We start from the raw sequence: 17492 nt of genomic DNA on the forward strand, positions 1-17492 counted from the left end.
TGAATGCTCTCCACCAAAGTTTAGGAACTAGGTAAGGATTTCCACTCTTACCTCTCTATTCATAGTTAGGGAAGTTGTAGTCACTTCAGTATGGCAATATAAGGAAACAAAAGTCATAAAAATCACAGAGGAGCAAATAAACTTGTCTCTTTGCAGATGGCATGGCTATTTATGTAGAAAATTGTAGAATGTTCAAAAACACTTGCTAATAAGACTATTCAAGACGGCCGGCACCACGGCTCACTAGGCTAATCCTCCGCCTTGCAGCGCCAGCACACCGGGTTCTAGTCCCGGTCGGGGCGCCGGATTCTGTCCCAGTTGCCCCTCTTCCAGGCCAGCCCTCTGCTATGGCCTGGGAGTGCAGTGGAGGATGGCTCAAGTGCTTGGGCCCTGCATCCGCATTGGAGACCAGGAGAAGCACCTGGCTCCTGGCTTCAGATCAGCGCGGTGCGCCGGCCACAGCGCGCCAGCCGCGGCGGCCATTGGAGGGTGAACCAACGGCAAAGGAAGACCTTTCTCTCTGTCTCTCTCTCACTGTCCACTCTGCCTGTCCAAAAAAAAAAAAAAAAATAAAGAAGACTATTCAAGACAATCTTAGGATATAAGAAACCATACAAATACCCATTGTGTCTGTAGATATTAGTAATAAGCTCATGTGGTCAGAAACTGAAAATGAGGGATCCTTGTGGAAACAGAACTGTTTGCTTTTGTCTTGACAGAATTGATATTACTAATGTCATAGCCTAGTGTTTCAAGATGTTACCCCTAGTTACAACAGGGTAAAGGGTATATAGTATGTCTTTGTATTATTTCTTACAAGTGAAGTGAGTCCACAGTGACCCAATGTAGCAATTTAATCAAAAAATACAAAGTTACTGTTTCTTAACATAATTCATGCTCTTCTGCATGATCCACATTATCCATAGTTCTTGGTCCTCTGCCTCCATTTACTTTCTTTTCTGTGGTTCCTGCACACACAGTCCTTCCCACCCAACAGTTGTCTTCGAGTGATAATGACATGATCAGAATTCTGCCATTGATTAAATTCTTCCCTCTTTTTAAACTCCACCTTTGTTCTGATAATATAACCACAGTTCTTTTTCTTAAGGGATTAAATTTTAAATATAATATACTGAACATTAGAGCTTAAATATCACCGAGTCTCTGATTTTCTTTTTTTTTTTTCCTCCCCTCTCTTTCTCCTCTCCTCCTTGCCTCTTTTCTTCGCATTTCTCTGGCTGATTGAAAGGTGCTTTACTCCACATCTGGGTTCCTTCTATCTTACACACACAATGCTGTCATTTTGTAATCTGAAGGCAAAGAATGTTTGTTGTTTTGTGGTGCAGTACCTTCCAAAAGGTTTATAAAGGTTTTTGAATGGATGAACTACTTTTTAAAAAAAGATTTATTGATTTGAAATGCAGAGTTACAGGCAGGGGGAGAGAGATTCCATCCACTGTTTTACTTTCCAAATGGCTGCAACAGCCAGGTCTGGGCCAGGCCAAAGGCAAGAGCCAGAAGCTCCTTCTGGATCTCCTGTGGGGGTGACAGGCCTGAGTGCTAGGATCACCCTCTGCGGCTTGCGCAGGCACATTAGTAGGGAGCTGGATTAGAAGTGGAACAGTCAGGACTTGAATCAGAATCCATATTGAATGCCAGATCTGCAGGAGGCAGCTTAACCCACTGTACCACAAAGCCATCCCAAATGAACATTTTTAAGAGTTAATTGACAACTTGAACATGCAAAATGCAGGGGCAACTTGCCTGATTGATTGTGCAATGCAAAACAAAACTACAAATAATCCTGACTTGTCAGTAGGCCAGCAAATGAAAAAAAAATGTTGATTTCCACAAAATAATTGAGTTATGCCTCAGTTTTGGACTGTTTACCAAAAGAATACTTAGCATTGTTAGTAATATTTTATATAGGAAGCCAAAATATTTTCTTAAAATTATATAGCAAACAAAATAATTTAGCAGATCATCCATGTACTTCTCATAGGATTATGTTTTCTAAAGATATTATATACAGGTCAGTACACTCAGGAGTTTGTTTCCATACTTGACAATATCACATTTTAAAGCTATAATATAAACAATGAATTGATGTCTGTGACAATATTTTTCCTTAGCATTGAATTCTGATTTAACAAGATTGATGTTCTGAAGTGTTAGGAGATTTGTAGTTCATCTTGCATCAAATCATGTAGAGTCCAAAAGACATTTGATAAAACATCTCTCTTTCACTGCATGTAAATACCCATGATACCGTTTGAGTGAATAATGCACAGATCCCTTTTTCTCAACAAAGACCACTTTTTTATATTTTGTGATGTAATACAAATCTATAACTGCTTCAGGTGAAAATCCCTCAGATATGCCTACAACCATATTGGTCATTCAATTGAACGTATAGATGCATCAGCTACCCTACATTTCAACATGGAAAAAATGCAATGGCTATTTAAAAGATTTTCTTTTCTGCTCTGAGACTGGAAGCTCTACATGTGCAGGGTCAAATGGGTGGGAAATCATGGTTTTCTGTGTGACTTCACCTTCCTGATGAGCACCGTGTTTTAACGCACATTCAGATTTCTCTCAGTAAAACAATAGCAAACATCCTTGACCCTCTTGTCTCCTTGCAGCTACAACACTGGCTTTTCATCTACACAGTTCTGTTTCTTAAACTGCAGCTCTCTCTGCAGGCCTTCCTGGTTGACTCCTGTCAGCCTCATTCCTACTAACAACCTTTTGTAATGTTACTTGGCTTCTCAACAGCATTCGCAAATGAGGAAAGTTCAACCCATCTTTAATCGCTTTACTTTGTGGAGAAAAACACGCTCCCATTTCCTTACCATTTTTGGGAGTGCTCCTGCCTGCCGCATGAAGTTTGCCCCATTCTCTTTACTTGAAATATATGTGAAATCGGAGAAGACCCCCTAAAATCCACACTGAAATGTGGCCCTGTAGAGTTCCCCAGCAGTGCTGTCTGGGGTGCCACATATGCACCCGGAATTTGGGAGCCATACGATATCACCATATGCTTATTACTGAATCCCCAATATTAATAAGCCCGAGAGGATTCTTGCCTAATATTTAGAGAAGAATTCTAAATACTGGCACAAATAAACGAGGCGGCATGGTATACATTTTAAGGTTTTATTTAGTGTGAAAGATGCATAGGAGAGTGACAGCTTTATTTAAGAGAGAGAGGTGAATAGGGGTTCATAGCAGGCACCAGGAACCAGCCACGTGGATGAGCAGCTAGGTCAGGGAACCTAGGGCGGGTGGCCTGAAGGCCATGTGCCCTGGAGGTGGAAGCCCCCTCCTGACAAGAGGCCAAGGAAGAAGAGAGGGCCGGGCCACACTGTGTCCAGGCTTTTAACCCACTTCCAAAGGGGAGTGGCTAATTAACCTGATTGGCTGGTGGGCACCCAGGTGTGGCCAGGTAGGGGAATGAGGCCACACAGGGGCGTGGCGAAGGCATCAGGTAGGGGCATGAGGTCACACAGGGGCGTGGCGAAGGCGTGGTCTTTCAGTTCACAAATCTAATCAATTTTAGCCTGCATGCCTGCCTACTTCATATGTGTCTTATCCTTTAGATCTCAGCTCAAGATCACTTCTTCAGGGCAGCCCTCCTTGACCTCTCTAAATCTAATCAGCTCCTCCTGGTCTCTCCTCACCTTGCATTCTTTGCTGCCTGGTGTCATCGTTGCAGTTTCACATGGGTTTTTAAGTGCCTGTGATGTGTTTGCTTGCTCTTTTCTGTTCTAAATCACCCTAGAGAAGGAATCATTTCATTTTTTGCTCACTATCAATTCTTAGCTCCTAGCTTTGGTCTGAACACATTCTCAGTTCCCAGGAAATATTCATTAAATAAATGACTGAATTAAGATGTCAGAAAAAATAGTTGACTTAGGGATTAAAGGGGAGAAAGTAATTTCCTGTTTTACCAGAAAACTTCATGAACAGTGATCAAATTTTTACTAATTGAATTGGACATATTTATATTACTCATACCTCGAAGCCAAATTGGACCAACTTGCCAAAATGCAGAAACCAATTCTGAATAATTCACTCCTTATTTATAAGAGTTGAGATTAAAACACACAATACCTCTTCTGATAACTACATTATTAGTGGATATTTGATTCCAACAGATTTAACTCTGATAACGTATGGACAAGGACAGATGCTTGCTACTGCAGTTTTACCGAAGAGGAGGGATGAGCCACAAACGATCTTTTAATATAAGAGATTCAACATAAACCTACATCTGTTAACCTGCTGTGAATGGGCATGTACATGCGTATTCCAACAGGTGGTGATTATACACAAATATGGTTCCTGGCCTCTCTTTTTCTGTTAGCACTTGTACCTTTTTCTTGTCTTTCATTTGCAGAGTCAAAACCAATGCTCCTGCAAACATGCTCCTGGCCCTTAACATTCTGCTTTCGCTTGATGTATTCCAGCGAACAAATATGTGTCTTGTGGACACGTTTTAATTTCACAATAAAATGGCAGTGGTATGGTTAGGAAATCAGCTTACTGTTCCTTGGCTAAGATGTTACCTAGGTCTAGAATGGAATATTAGTAATTACTGTTCTCCTTAAATCTAGCTTGTAATTAAGCCACAGACTAATATACTTCATCTGGTTATGGAATTGTAATAATAGTCTCTTTTAAAATCCTCAAAGAATGAAAGATTGCTCTGACTTTACATTTATTGGCATTTCAAAAATTTATTTTTCACAGTACCAAGCAATTACCATAGAGTGGTGTGCTCACTAGATGCACCAGGACAGATGGCCATTTGTTGGTAATTCGGTAATTAAATTTGAAGGAATGAACTATACTCTGCCTTCTCAGACAACACATTATTTTAAAAGCATATATAAGAATTAAGATTCTGAATTGTGATTGAAAAGCATGGTCACTGGACTGGAATTATTAATATCTGTTATTTCAATTACTCTACCTATAATTCAGCCTCTTTGGGAAGCTATTTTTGCATCATGAAAATTAGAGGGTTGATAAATATTCTTCCAGTTTTCATTTCTGTAAATCTTTTCCATGTGCTTTTTTTTTTTTTTTTAAATCTGTAGTATATAAATTGCTTGGTAACTTGCTCAGATTTTTTAACTCTGAAATTCATGCCTGTTTCTTTTCTTAGTGAGAGATGCTGATTCTTCAAATGTATTTGGCTGAAGAAAAAAGTTTCATTCTAAATCAATGGGAATTATTAGTGTTTGAGAGGAAATGTAGTAGTACAGACTGCTATGGTATAGTTTCTCACCTTCTCTGTATCAGTTGTTTAGCTTCAGACAAGTTGCTTGACTGCTGTCTGCTTCAATTTTCTTATCTATAAGTTTCAGTAGTAATAATACTTCCTTATTTGACATTCAATTGGGTAATCCATGAAAAGCCTTCAGTATAGTTCCCAGGATAGACTAGAACAATACTGATATCTATTCTGTCCTACCTCAAAAATACAAATTTGTTCTTTCTCAGAATAGAATTCCAAATTATAAACATTAACCATTCACCCCTGCAGTCCAGCTGTTATAAAGCTTGAATGTTTACAAACTCCATATATATTTTTTCAAAATACGTTTGTCCTCAGAACACTGACATCGTCATCAGAGCACTAGAGGCAGCTCCCTTTGGGGCCTGTTAGTTCTTTTCTAAGCACCAGGCAGAGCAATCAGCACACAGGGCTGTGTTGATCCTGCTACTACCAGCTTTGAAGAATAAGCCACCAATGTGGAAAGTAACCCAGTGGTCTTTACCCTCAAGGATCTGCCTTTGAAGAGTGGAATTTGTAAGGGAAATAAGAGTGACCTTGAATACTTTCATAGGTGAACAGTAGAGCACAATTCATGGTTAATTATTATCCAAACATTTATTTTTTGATGAGCTTTATCTTTATTAGTCTTTAAATTACAATTACATGTGTATTTTTGATAAAAAATTAAGCTTTTAATTACCTGTTACATGAACTTTTTGAAGTACCTTGTGTTTTCATACATGTAAAATATGAGTAATTATCACCTTATATACATGAACTGAAACGTTAAGCCATTTCTAAGTATGGAAGTCTCATATTTCAGACTGTTGAGGTTGACATCTATTTCCAAATTCTTTTTGTATTTATGTTTTAAAAATTTATTTGTTTGAAAGGCAGAGGGACCGAGGGAGAGGTACACCATGAGGGAGAGGGAGAGCTGGAGGGGGAGAGAGTCTGAAAGGGGAGAAAGTGAGATTTTCCATCTGCTGATTCACTCCCCAAGTGTCCACAGTAGACGGGTCTGGGTCAGGCTAAGCCAGGAGCCAGGAACAACAACCAGGTCTCCCACATGGGTAGCAGGGTCTCAAGTAAATTGGTCATCTTCCCCTGCATCCCCAGGTGCAGTAGCAGGAAGTCAGATAGGAAACAGAGCTACTGGAACTCGAACTGGCTTTCCAATACGGGATGCTGGCATTGAAAGCAGCAGGTTATGTAGCTGCGCTAAAGTGTTGACCCTAACTTTTATGTTTAACACTCTTGCCAAATAATCCCTAAAGTATGTTCAGTGGACATGTTTTCTTCTCTGTTCTGCACTTGATCTGTAATTTTTCTCTGCTGTAGTTCTATATGTGGACCCTTGAGGTCCTAGCCTCTCCCAGACTTTTTGATAATGCTGTTTTTATTTGAATGTATGTAGTTATCTCCTCCTCACTAGAATTTTACGTTTTTACGTATGTTAACTTGTTTACTTTTTTTTTGAGGATGGGGCTTACATTTTTAAGGACATGGATTTTTACTTCCTTTTGAGCCCAATAGTCATGGTTTTGCTAACTGTTGAACTAAATGGATAGTATCATAGACCTTTTCTATTCTTATGTGATGGATTTTTTTACAGCAATTTGGTTTTTTTAATGTATGGAACGAGAAAAATGATGACTCAGTTTTTACTCTGATTCAAGCTGTATATTTGATCTCAGTTGGAAAAGTTTATAAAACTGATGGCATCTACTATATATCTCAGTTGGTTTGAAGAATTTCTTTTTTAAGATTTATTTATTTGAAAGTTAGACACAGAGAGAAGGAGAGGCAGAGAGAGAGAAAGAGAGGTCTTCCATCAGCTGGTTCACTCCCCAGTTGGCCAGAGCTATACTGATCCGGAGCCAGGAGCTTCCTTCTGGGTCTCCTACATGAGTGTAGGGGCCCAAGGACTTGGGCCAACTTCTACTTCTTTCCCAGGCCATAGCAGAGAGCTGGATCAGAAGTGGAGCAGCTGGGACTCAAACCGGCACCCATATTGGTTGCTGGCATGGCAGGTGGCGGCTTTACCTGCTATGCCATTGTGCTGACCCTCTGAAGATATTTGTTTTTGAGTTTAATTTTTTCTCTTGTGTGCCTGTGGTTGAGATTGGAGCAGGTAAGTGCAGATATTGTCACAACTATATCCACAGTATTTATTGCTGTTTACTGTGTGCCTAATAGCATTCTGGGGACTGATGGGGAACCAGAATAAGTATCATATATTGTCCTTGCACCGAAGCAGCTGACAACAGTCAAGTAATTAAGATCGATATAAAGGACAGAAAGCAAATAAATAAAAGACACGTCTTAACCAAGAAATCTCTTAGGCTGTACAGAAGGTATAATTTGTTTTCTGTAAACTGCAATGAACTATAACCCATGAAAAATGCTCTACATTTAGTAATTATACCTGGGTTCAAATATCTGTCCACTAGTCATTTAAAGATAATTTAGGAAGAGTAGATATGGAGAACTTGGTGGATGATACAGTAAAAATAATAATAATAGCTAAAGCTGTTGATTGTTTAGTAACTGGATCCCTTCTAAGCATGAACCCATTAGGTTGATATTTTGAGTTGCCTTTTTACAGCTGTGGAAACTAAAGATTATAGGCATTAAATAATTTTACCAGTGTTACAACAATAATTTGTTTTGTATAGTATCTGACTGAATTTCAGAATACATGAGGAATAGTTGGGATTTGAAACAAGATTTTCTTGGCCCAGAGAGAGTTCTCTTGTCAATTTAGAGGAGAACAATGGGAAGCTGTTGAGTTTCCCCCAGATAGGTGGCTCGCACCAGAGTGATCTGAGCATTAAGGAGGAGGCAGATGAGTATTGTAAAAGAAGGTGAAGAGGAAGTTGAAAATAGCTGTGACGCCTTTGCCCAGCATTACTGATGAAATAGCAGTTAACAAGTCAAGTACTAGAGTAGGTGTGTGTTGGTGGAGAGGGCAAGAGTACTTTGGGTTTTGGCAATGTAGACGCTGAAGGTACTACTCAGACATTTGCATAATAATGGTAAATCATGTTTGAATCAAGAGACTCAGAAAGGCAAAATGTGCTGAAGAACAAAAGAGGGGCTCTTTTCCAGAAGGTGAGATATCACTAGTGCCAAATGCTGTTGAGAGAAGTCTGATAGGGCAGCCTAGGAGGACTTGGTGCTGAGGGTGTTAGTAGTCACATTTATGGGAGCAATTTCATAGGAAGATTTTTTTTCCAGCCAGGAGAAAATATAAGCATGCTTGGAAGTTGTTCTGGGCAGTATATAGATGGTATGAGTTAACCATGCTTTGTGCAACCCCATGCTAGGCTATATGGTACACATGGAATAGGCACACTTTACTTCCTGGGAAGAATTGTGAGAGTGTGATTAAGCAATAATTTTTGAGCTTGTCTACTTATGGCAAAGTCCAACTAATCACTATGAATAAGGAAAATCTTAATTTGTCCCTGTGTTATGAGACAGCAGAATGATTCCACATCAGCATAGAAGAATTCAGAGGTGAAAGTAATCTTTTTAGAGCCATATGATGCAAGCTGTACTAGGGGTAAATGCTCTCTGTGACTACTGTGAATGCTAAATATGTCAATTCCTAATTAGCTGAGCACTTAGTCTGCAGAATTACCAGTTCCAGTCCTCTGCTTCATTTACTTGACATTAATACTTCTGGAAGGAAGCTTCTTCTTAGAGGGACTGGTAGACTTTTCTCACTTAGCTGGGAGAAACAGCCTATTTACTGGCAGGAGGAATCATCATAAAGCCAAATCTGGTCAACTGTCATAGCTGGGAAAAAGCAGGTATAGAGTCAAATGGAAATGGATAGCTCCATACAGAGTTACGGATGCACATGCTATGTCCATACATCTTGTGCTGCTCTGACAGAATATTACAGACTGACTAGGTAATTTATAAAGAACACACAAGAGTTGTTTTTCTCACAGGTCTGTAGGCTGCGAGTCCAAGGTCACAGTGCTGGCAGATTTGGTCTCTGCCTTTAGGATGGCATTTGTTGCCATGTCCTTGGTGAGTAGAAGTGCAGTGTCCTCACTGGCAGAAGAGCAGAAGGACTAGAGAACACACATCCATGTGATGATTTGCCTCTGGGTAGGACAGAGTAGGGCTCCATGATACTTTATCACGTTATTTAGAACAGCATACAGTTTAAAGGTTACTAATTATTTATTTCTGAATTTTTCCATTTAATATTTTCAAACTACAGCTGACTGTAGGTAATTGAAACCAGAGAAAGTGAAATCGTGGACAAGGCGAGACTGTTTTATACATGAAAGGGTCTTGGTGCTGTAGCTGTGAGAAGTCTTACTGTCTCAGGTCTGGAAGCTAGACTGTGCCCTTAGCTGAAGAAAAAAGATTCAAATCTGAGAATAGCAACTCTGAGGGACACATAGCAAGTAGATACAGAGGAGATGATTAAAAAATCATCTATTAGAAAGTGTTAATTTGGCCGGCGCCGCGGCTCACTAGGCTAATCCTCCACCTAGCGGCGCCAGCACACCGGGTTCTAGTCCCGGTCGGGGCGCCGGATTCTTTCCTGGTTGCCCCTCTTCCAGGCCAGCTCTCTGCTGTGGCCTGGGAAGGTAGTGGAGGATGGCCCAAGTGCTTGGGCCCTGCACCCCATGGGAGACCAGGAGAAGCACCTGGCTCCTGCCTTTGGATCAGCGCAGTGCGCCGGCCACAGCGTGCCAGCTGTGGCGGCCATTGGAGGGTGAACCAACGACAAAGGAAGACCTTTCTCTCTGTCTCTCTCTCTCACTGTCCACTCTGCCTGTCAAAAAAAAAAAAAAGTGTTAATTTGAAATATATAAAATTGCTGATAGTTGACTGGCTTTAACTTATAAAAATGACAATTTCATTTTATCCAAGAAGTTGTGGAAGAAGGAAGGATTGGGGACTATAAGTTGACTACTGTGTTTTCAGTGCTTTGTGAGTGTTTATCCCTTTGATAGAAGTAGTTTCAAGGGATAATCCTGAGACTTACCTAGCCTGTGGCGAAGAAAATGAACAAATGTCAGGGTCTGCACGTGTCCATCTGCCTTCTTGCTTTGTTCAAACTGTTTCTCAGAGATTGCTCTTTTGAGAAGCTTTCATATACTTTTAAACCCTTTGTTTATATACTCTCGTCACATCCAATAAAAGCTGTTGACTTCTCTCCCTAGGAAAATGAAAATATGAGTACATTACAAAATCAGAAATCACAAACTCCCCTGAGGTTTAAGTCAGGAACCCCCCCCCCCCCCCCAAGGGATTGTGATAAAATCCTCTCAAGTACTGATCCAACTCATCTAAAACCCCAGATGAGAGTTAGGGCCTTTAGAGGATTCTGGATAACAGAGAAAGAGCTATTCACATATATGGGTGAGGGCTAATACTGCCACCTTCAGAGAAATGGCAGTTGTACTAATCTTATGTCCTATACATCATGATATTTATATACAGTTTGGAACCTGATACATAGAGCAAGATACAAAGAATTTGGGACAGTGAGGCATTCCTTCACACCTATTTCTTATATATATTGTTTCCTAAAATGAAATTTAAATAATCAAATTATTTGCTTGCTGATATTTAGACCTAGCTCAATTAATTATAATAGAGAACATCAGTAATAGTGAGCGTTAAATGCTGTGCTGACTCATTAAATCTTCCAGGCAGGTGGGTATTAAAAAATTGGCAGAGCATGTGTAAGGGCTTTGTTTAGGTTCTAAGCCCTAGGTGCAGATTAGAACCTCTTAGGGTTTATGTAAAATGTAACAATAACAGGAAAGACTTGAAGCCAACCAAATCATGATCTTGGCAAATGGGGATCAGATATTGATACCTTTGAAAATTATGCCAAGAAGTTTGCACATGTTGGGTTGGCACTCACTCAGAGTCAATGTAGATGCTTATGTGTATAAGATGAAGGAGGGCAAGATGGAAGCAAATCCTGGGTGGGGAGGCCAAAGGACTGATGGAGAAATGTCTAGCAAGCAAGCAGATTGTATTTCAGTTCTTACAAGGGAGTCCAGTATACCAACACAAAGTCCTAGGTAGAAGGGTCTCAAGATATGGGATGGTTATCTCATCTGGACTTAAAATGGCAATAGCATTTCTAAAACTGGAACAAAAATGTTGAATTATAGAGAGTACCACTTTGGGTGAGAAAAAGCCCATTCTGTTGAAGAAGTTATGTATTAATTTTGTTCCTATACCTACTGTTATAAAAGGGTAAACAGTGAAAAATCTCACTGCTCCATTTCCAGTTTTGTAATTTCTCTCCTTTGAAGGCAGTTTTATATGTGCAATAGTTAGTTCATGTATAAGCAATGTATTTTATATGTTGTTATTCAAATGATACTATGTGAATGCTATACTCACTATTCTGGATTTTTTTTCTTTGACTAAATCATACATCCCAAAGAACTGCATATATTTTAACAAGTGTTACATTTAAATGCTGTGGGCCCAAACACTCATCCTTTGTTAAGGGCACATGATGTATATAGCAGGAACTCAACAAATGCTATTGTTAATTTCATGACTATCCCGAAATAAACAAGCAGACACTTGGCAGCACCTGTCTACTGAAATGAAATTCAGCACCTTTGCTAAAACGATGCTGCTATCTTCACTTTAGAACTAGAGTTAGAAATATGCCTTGGGCAACGTTCTCAAAAGTTGTGCTCAGAAGGAGACTAAATGTACTCTAATCCTGCTACACAAGAAGCAGCAAAAACTGCCATTGACTCAAAAATTCTTAAGTCAAAATCTGTAAAAACCACAAGTGGCATTGACCTCAAGCCTTGGATAAACTGAATCACAGGATTAATGTTAAAACGAAAGGAATTTTTGCTCAAGGATTTAACTCAAGTTTTTTTTTTTTCCTTGTGCTACGTGCTTTATTTCACTTCTTTCTTGTATTAAAAACATTAGTAAACACGGGAGAAAAATTGAGACATTACCAAATTTTCTCATGGAACTTTTCATCTGTAGTCCATTAATATTAATACATTGAATCATAAGTGGTAGAAAATTATACACTGAAGTAAGTTTAAAGGTACTTTGATAACTGCTATGACAGCCTTGGTTTCAGTGCTTTGGACTATATATTAGAAATATATAACATTAAATATTTATGAGTTGGGCATGGAATTGTGGTACAGTGGGTTGAGCTACCTCTTACAAACTAATTTGCCATATCGCAGTGCCAGTTTGTATACCAACTGCTGTGCTGTCAATCCAGCTCCCTGGTAATGGAAAGCAGTGGAAGATGACTGAAGTGCTTGGGCACCCCTGTCACCCATGTGGGAGACAAGGATAGAGTTCTTGGCTCCTGGCTTCTGGCTGGCCCAGACCTGGATGTTGCAGCTATTTGGGGAGTGAACCAATGGATGCAAGATCATATTCATTCCCATTCTCTCTCCCTTCCCATCTCTGCCTCCCTCTCCTCCTTCTCCCCCTTATAGTCAAGGGCTGTAAATAATAATCAAATCATAAGGCATCGATTTCAACCCTATAATTCAGGCTTTTTTGTACTCTATTAGATATCACAAATCAGAGAAAACATATTTGTCTTTTTGGATCTGGCTTATTTCATGAAGCATAATGTGCCCAGTTGCCTCCTTTCTGTTGCAAAAGACAGGATTTCATTTTATATGGATGAGTAGTATTCCATCCTGTATGTGTGTGTGCATATATACACACACACACACACACACACCACATTTTCTTTATTCAGTCATCAACTGACTGACATCTGGATTGATTCCATATCTTAACTATTGTGAATTAGGCTGCAATAAACATGGGGACACAGATAACTCTTTTATATACTGATACCAGTTCCTTTGGGTAAATTCTCAGGATTGGGATGGCTGGGTCATATGGTAGATCTGTTTTCAGATTTCTGAGGAATCTCCATACCGTCTTCCAGAATGGTTGTACTAGTTTGCATTCTTACCAGTAGTGTTTTAGGGTACTTTTTTCTCTACATCCTGGATAGATTTGTTATTTATATATTTTATTTATAATAACTGTGGTGAAGTGAAAACTCATTGTGGTATTTGGAGTTTTTTGATGGCTAGTGATCCTGAGCATTTTGTCATGTTATGTTGGCCATTTGTATTTCATCCTTTGAAAAATGGCTGTTCATGTACCTTGCCTGTTTCTTAACTGAATTTCGTGAGTTGTTGTTACTGAGTTTAACGCCTTATAGATCCTGGATTTTAATCCTTTATCAGTTGCATAGTTTTCAGCTATTTTGTTCCATTCTGTTGGTTGGCTCTTTACTTTGTTGAGTGTTTCCTTTGCTGAGGAGATGCTTCTTAGCTTTATGTAATTTGATTTGTCAATTTTGACTTTGATAGCTCTGCTTCTGGGGTCCTTTCCAGTAAGTCTTTGCCTATGCCAATGTCTTGAAGAGTTTCTCCAATGTTCTCCTCTAATAATTTGATAGTATCACGTCCTTGATTTAGATACTTGATCCATTTTGAGTTTATTTTAGTTTAATGTGTAAGGGGTCTTGTTTCATACTTCTGCATAGCTAGGTCCGATTTTCCAGCCCTGTTTGTTGAAGAGACTGTCCTTTCTTCAGAGAGTACTTTTAGCTTGTTTGTCAGAGATTAGTTGGTTGTATAGTGGATTAAATGCTGGGTTTCTGTTGTGTCCCAGGGCCCACATGTGTATTTTTGTGCCTGTACTAGGCTGTTTTGATTATAACTGCTCTGTAATATGTACTGAAATCTGGCATTATGATGCTTCTGGCAATTTTTATTGTTTAAGATTCTTTAGCTATTCTAGATCTCTAGAGTTTCCATATGGATTTTAGGAATATTTTTTCTCGATCTGAGAAGAATGTCCTTGGTACTTTGAGATCACATTGAATTTGTAAATTGATTTTGGTAGTATGGACATTTTGATGATATTAATTCTTCTAATCCACAAACATGGAAGATTTTTTTGTGTGTGTATTCTATTTCTTTTGTAATGTTTTAGGAATATCATTGTGGAGATTTTTCACATCCTTGGTTAAATTTATCCCAAGGAATGTAAGGTTTTGTAAATTCTGTGAATGTGACTGATCTTATAAGTTTTTTCTCAGATATGGCATTTTCTGTATATACAAAGCTATTGATTTTTGTGTGTTTATTTTATATCCTGCAACTTTAGCAAACACTCTTATGAGTTCCAATTTCTCTTAATGGAGTTTTTTGTTGCCCTTTTATATAGAATCATGTCATCTGCAAACAGGGATAATTTGACGTTCTCTTTTCCAATTTGTGTACCTTTGATTTTTTTTTCTTGCCTAATAGCTCTGGCTAAAACTTTCAGAACTGTGTTGAATAGTATTGGTGAGAATTGGAATCCTTGTCTCATTCTGAGTTTTGGTGGAATGCTTCCAGCTTTCCACATTCAACATGAGGCTGGCTGTGGGTTTGTTATATATATTGCCATGATTGTGTTGAGGTATGTTCCTTCTGTACTCAATTTGATTAAGGATTTTATCAAGAAGAGATGTTGCATTTATGAAATGCTTTCTTTGCATCTATTGAGATAATCACATTTTTATTATTTAGTTCATTAATGTGATATATCATATTTATTGATTTCCATATGTTGAGCCATCTCTGCATCCCTGCAGTCCCAGTTGTTTGGGGTGGAGGATCTTTTTGATTTGTTGTTGGATTTGGTTAGCTAGTATTTTATTGAGGATTTTTGCATGTATGCTTGTCAAGGATATTGCTCTATAATTCTCTTTCTTTGTTGTATCTTTTTCTCATTTCGGAATTAATGTGATGCTGGCTGCATAAAAGGATATTGGGAAGATTCCTTCCTTTTAAATTGTTTTAAATAGTTTAAGAAGAATTGGGGTTGGTTTTTCTTTAAAAGTTTGGTAGAATTTATTGAAGCCATATGGTCCTGGGCTTTTCTTTGTTGGGAAGATCTTTATTACTGATTCAATCTCTGTGTTGGTTATTGTTCTATTTAGGTTTTTTAAAAAAATACAAAAGGTCAGTGAAATGAAGAGCTGTTTTTTTTTTTTTTTTTGAAAAAATAAATAAGATTGATAAATCATTGGCCCAAGTAATCAAAAGCAAAAGTTGGGGGAGGGGAGAAGACTCAAGTTAATAAAATCAGAAATGAAAATAGAGGTGTTATAACTGATGCCACAGTATGAAAAGAATAGATAAGAATTATTACAAACAGCAAGAGAGATTCCACTATGGCAGAATGGGGAGGGAACTTACTGCTCTAGTCTAAGGGAAGGTAGTTTAAAAGTGGAGAGTGCAATTTCAGGGAAGAGTTAGGGAGAAAAATGCACGGGAAACTCCATGCAAATGAGAGGGACACTGTAGCTCTACAATGAGGATGTGCATGTGTACAATTTATATGCTAATAAATTGGAAAATCCAGAAGAAATGTATACATTTGTGGACAGATACAATTGCCTAAAATGGAGGTGCATTAACACTTTTAAGTCTTAAAGAAATTATTTAAGATACAGTAATTTTTCTTTGTTTATCCCAACCTCAACTGAAGCAGCTTCCATATAGTAACATTCTAGGTACCTTTCTTTAAAAACACAGTAGGATTTGTTAGTGGTGTGAATGGATTGAAGAATTCTTGGGATATGGCTGCACTGGTATTGATCTTATGGTCACTTATAATTGCTGCAGTTTTTGATTTGTTTCATTGTCTTACTCATTTCCAACTTTGCATAAATATCAATTAACAATGTTGTATATTATTTTGAGTTTCTTAGTTCACCAGAATTATTAGATACTTATTTGTGTCTTTGCCACTGGATAAGTATATGATGTCATGCAAAACGTGTACAGCATTTGGGAATACCTCACTGGATTGTTTTTGATTCAGAGCAGTCCCTTGGAGTGAGACAGTTAACTGTAAAGGTCACTGCTCAGAAATCACTAGTGATATCTGATGTTTCTCTCTTCTCAAATGTTTTGAGAATTACTGTTGCCACTTTTAATAGTGACAAATGTGTGTTAATGTTAGGATAACAACCATGTGTCTCATTTAGTCTGCTTCTCTAAACAATATATTTGATCTATTGCCAAATAGGAGACTGTTTTATGCTTTTAATTTGAATGTGATATATATTTCCAATCTTTTATCTTTCAAAGCCTGAAAAAGCTGCTGTTTGCAAGCTTTTAGGATGTTGAAATGGAGCAAACAGCCTCTCTTCTGCTTGGACACTTGTTTTATTTATGATAGGAAATATTTTTAGAAAATATTTTAGGAAATAATTTTAGAAATAATTTTATTTAGGAAATAATTTTTAAGGAATATTTTTAAGGGAAGATTTGTTGAGAACCTGATTATATTAATATCACTGTGTTAAATGTTTAAGTATTGAACTGTCAATGAAATATGAGGCATTTTTACCCAGTGACATTTCAAATGAATCTCATTGTAGGGGAAGCCTGTGGGAACACCAGATGCTGGTGCTTATTTCCGTGTGCTTGCAGAGCATGGAGTGGCTGCCTTGTTTACAGCGCCAACCGCAATTAGAGCCATCCGTCAACAGGACCCTGGGGCGGCCTTGGGGAAGCAGTACTCTCTGACGAGGTAAAGTCAGGAAACACAGGGCACATTACGTGAAAACTGCAAACCAAGGGAATCACTGATCATTATATTCTGTCTGGTACTGCATTACCTCCATGGGAAGGGCCAAAAGATTCTGAATGTTTTTAAGAATGACCTCCAGAAACACCTTTGAAATAGTTGGAATTTAATCATACTAAAAACATCTTGAAATACCACATCATGTTTATTTCAATTCAAATCTTACCAAATATTTCTTTTATTTAGCTACCCTGATCACATTTTCCTTAAGAATTTAAATACTTATTATGATTTAATAAATCACAAATATGTATGTGTGTGTATGTGTTTGTGTGTGTGAAAAACATCTACCTGTCTTGAAGGAGGGATAGAGGGAAATATTTGAGTTATTGTCCCCATCCAAAATGAGAAAATTATAGTCCAAATTACATTTGTTGAAAGAGTGAATTGTTTTATAATATTTTGCTCTGAATAGTCCAGATATTTTTGTACTGGTTTATTGACATCCATTTTAATTTAATGATATGTATATTCAAGATAATTATAGTAATTTCTGCCTTCAAGGCAGTTTCCAACATCAATTGTCACTGAACTCTTTGAA

The 17492-nt window shown here is 38.2% G+C and overlaps 1 protein-coding gene across 3 annotated transcripts in view; it reads left to right on the forward strand.

Moving 5' to 3' along the window:
• Positions 1–17492, forward strand: part of ACSS3 (acyl-CoA synthetase short chain family member 3) — a 368594-nt gene that overhangs the window by 268143 nt on the left and 82959 nt on the right. For all 3 annotated transcript variants that reach the window (XM_008256845.4, XM_002711267.5, XM_017342001.3), the window contains one exon: positions 16743–16894. In XM_008256845.4, the coding sequence (XP_008255067.2) occupies positions 16743–16894 (152 nt within the window). The remainder of the gene's footprint in view (positions 1–16742; positions 16895–17492) is intronic.

Source organism: Oryctolagus cuniculus, chromosome 11 (assembly GCF_964237555.1).
Source record: "Oryctolagus cuniculus chromosome 11, mOryCun1.1, whole genome shotgun sequence".
In the NCBI taxonomy this organism is placed as follows: Eukaryota; Metazoa; Chordata; class Mammalia; order Lagomorpha; family Leporidae; genus Oryctolagus; species Oryctolagus cuniculus.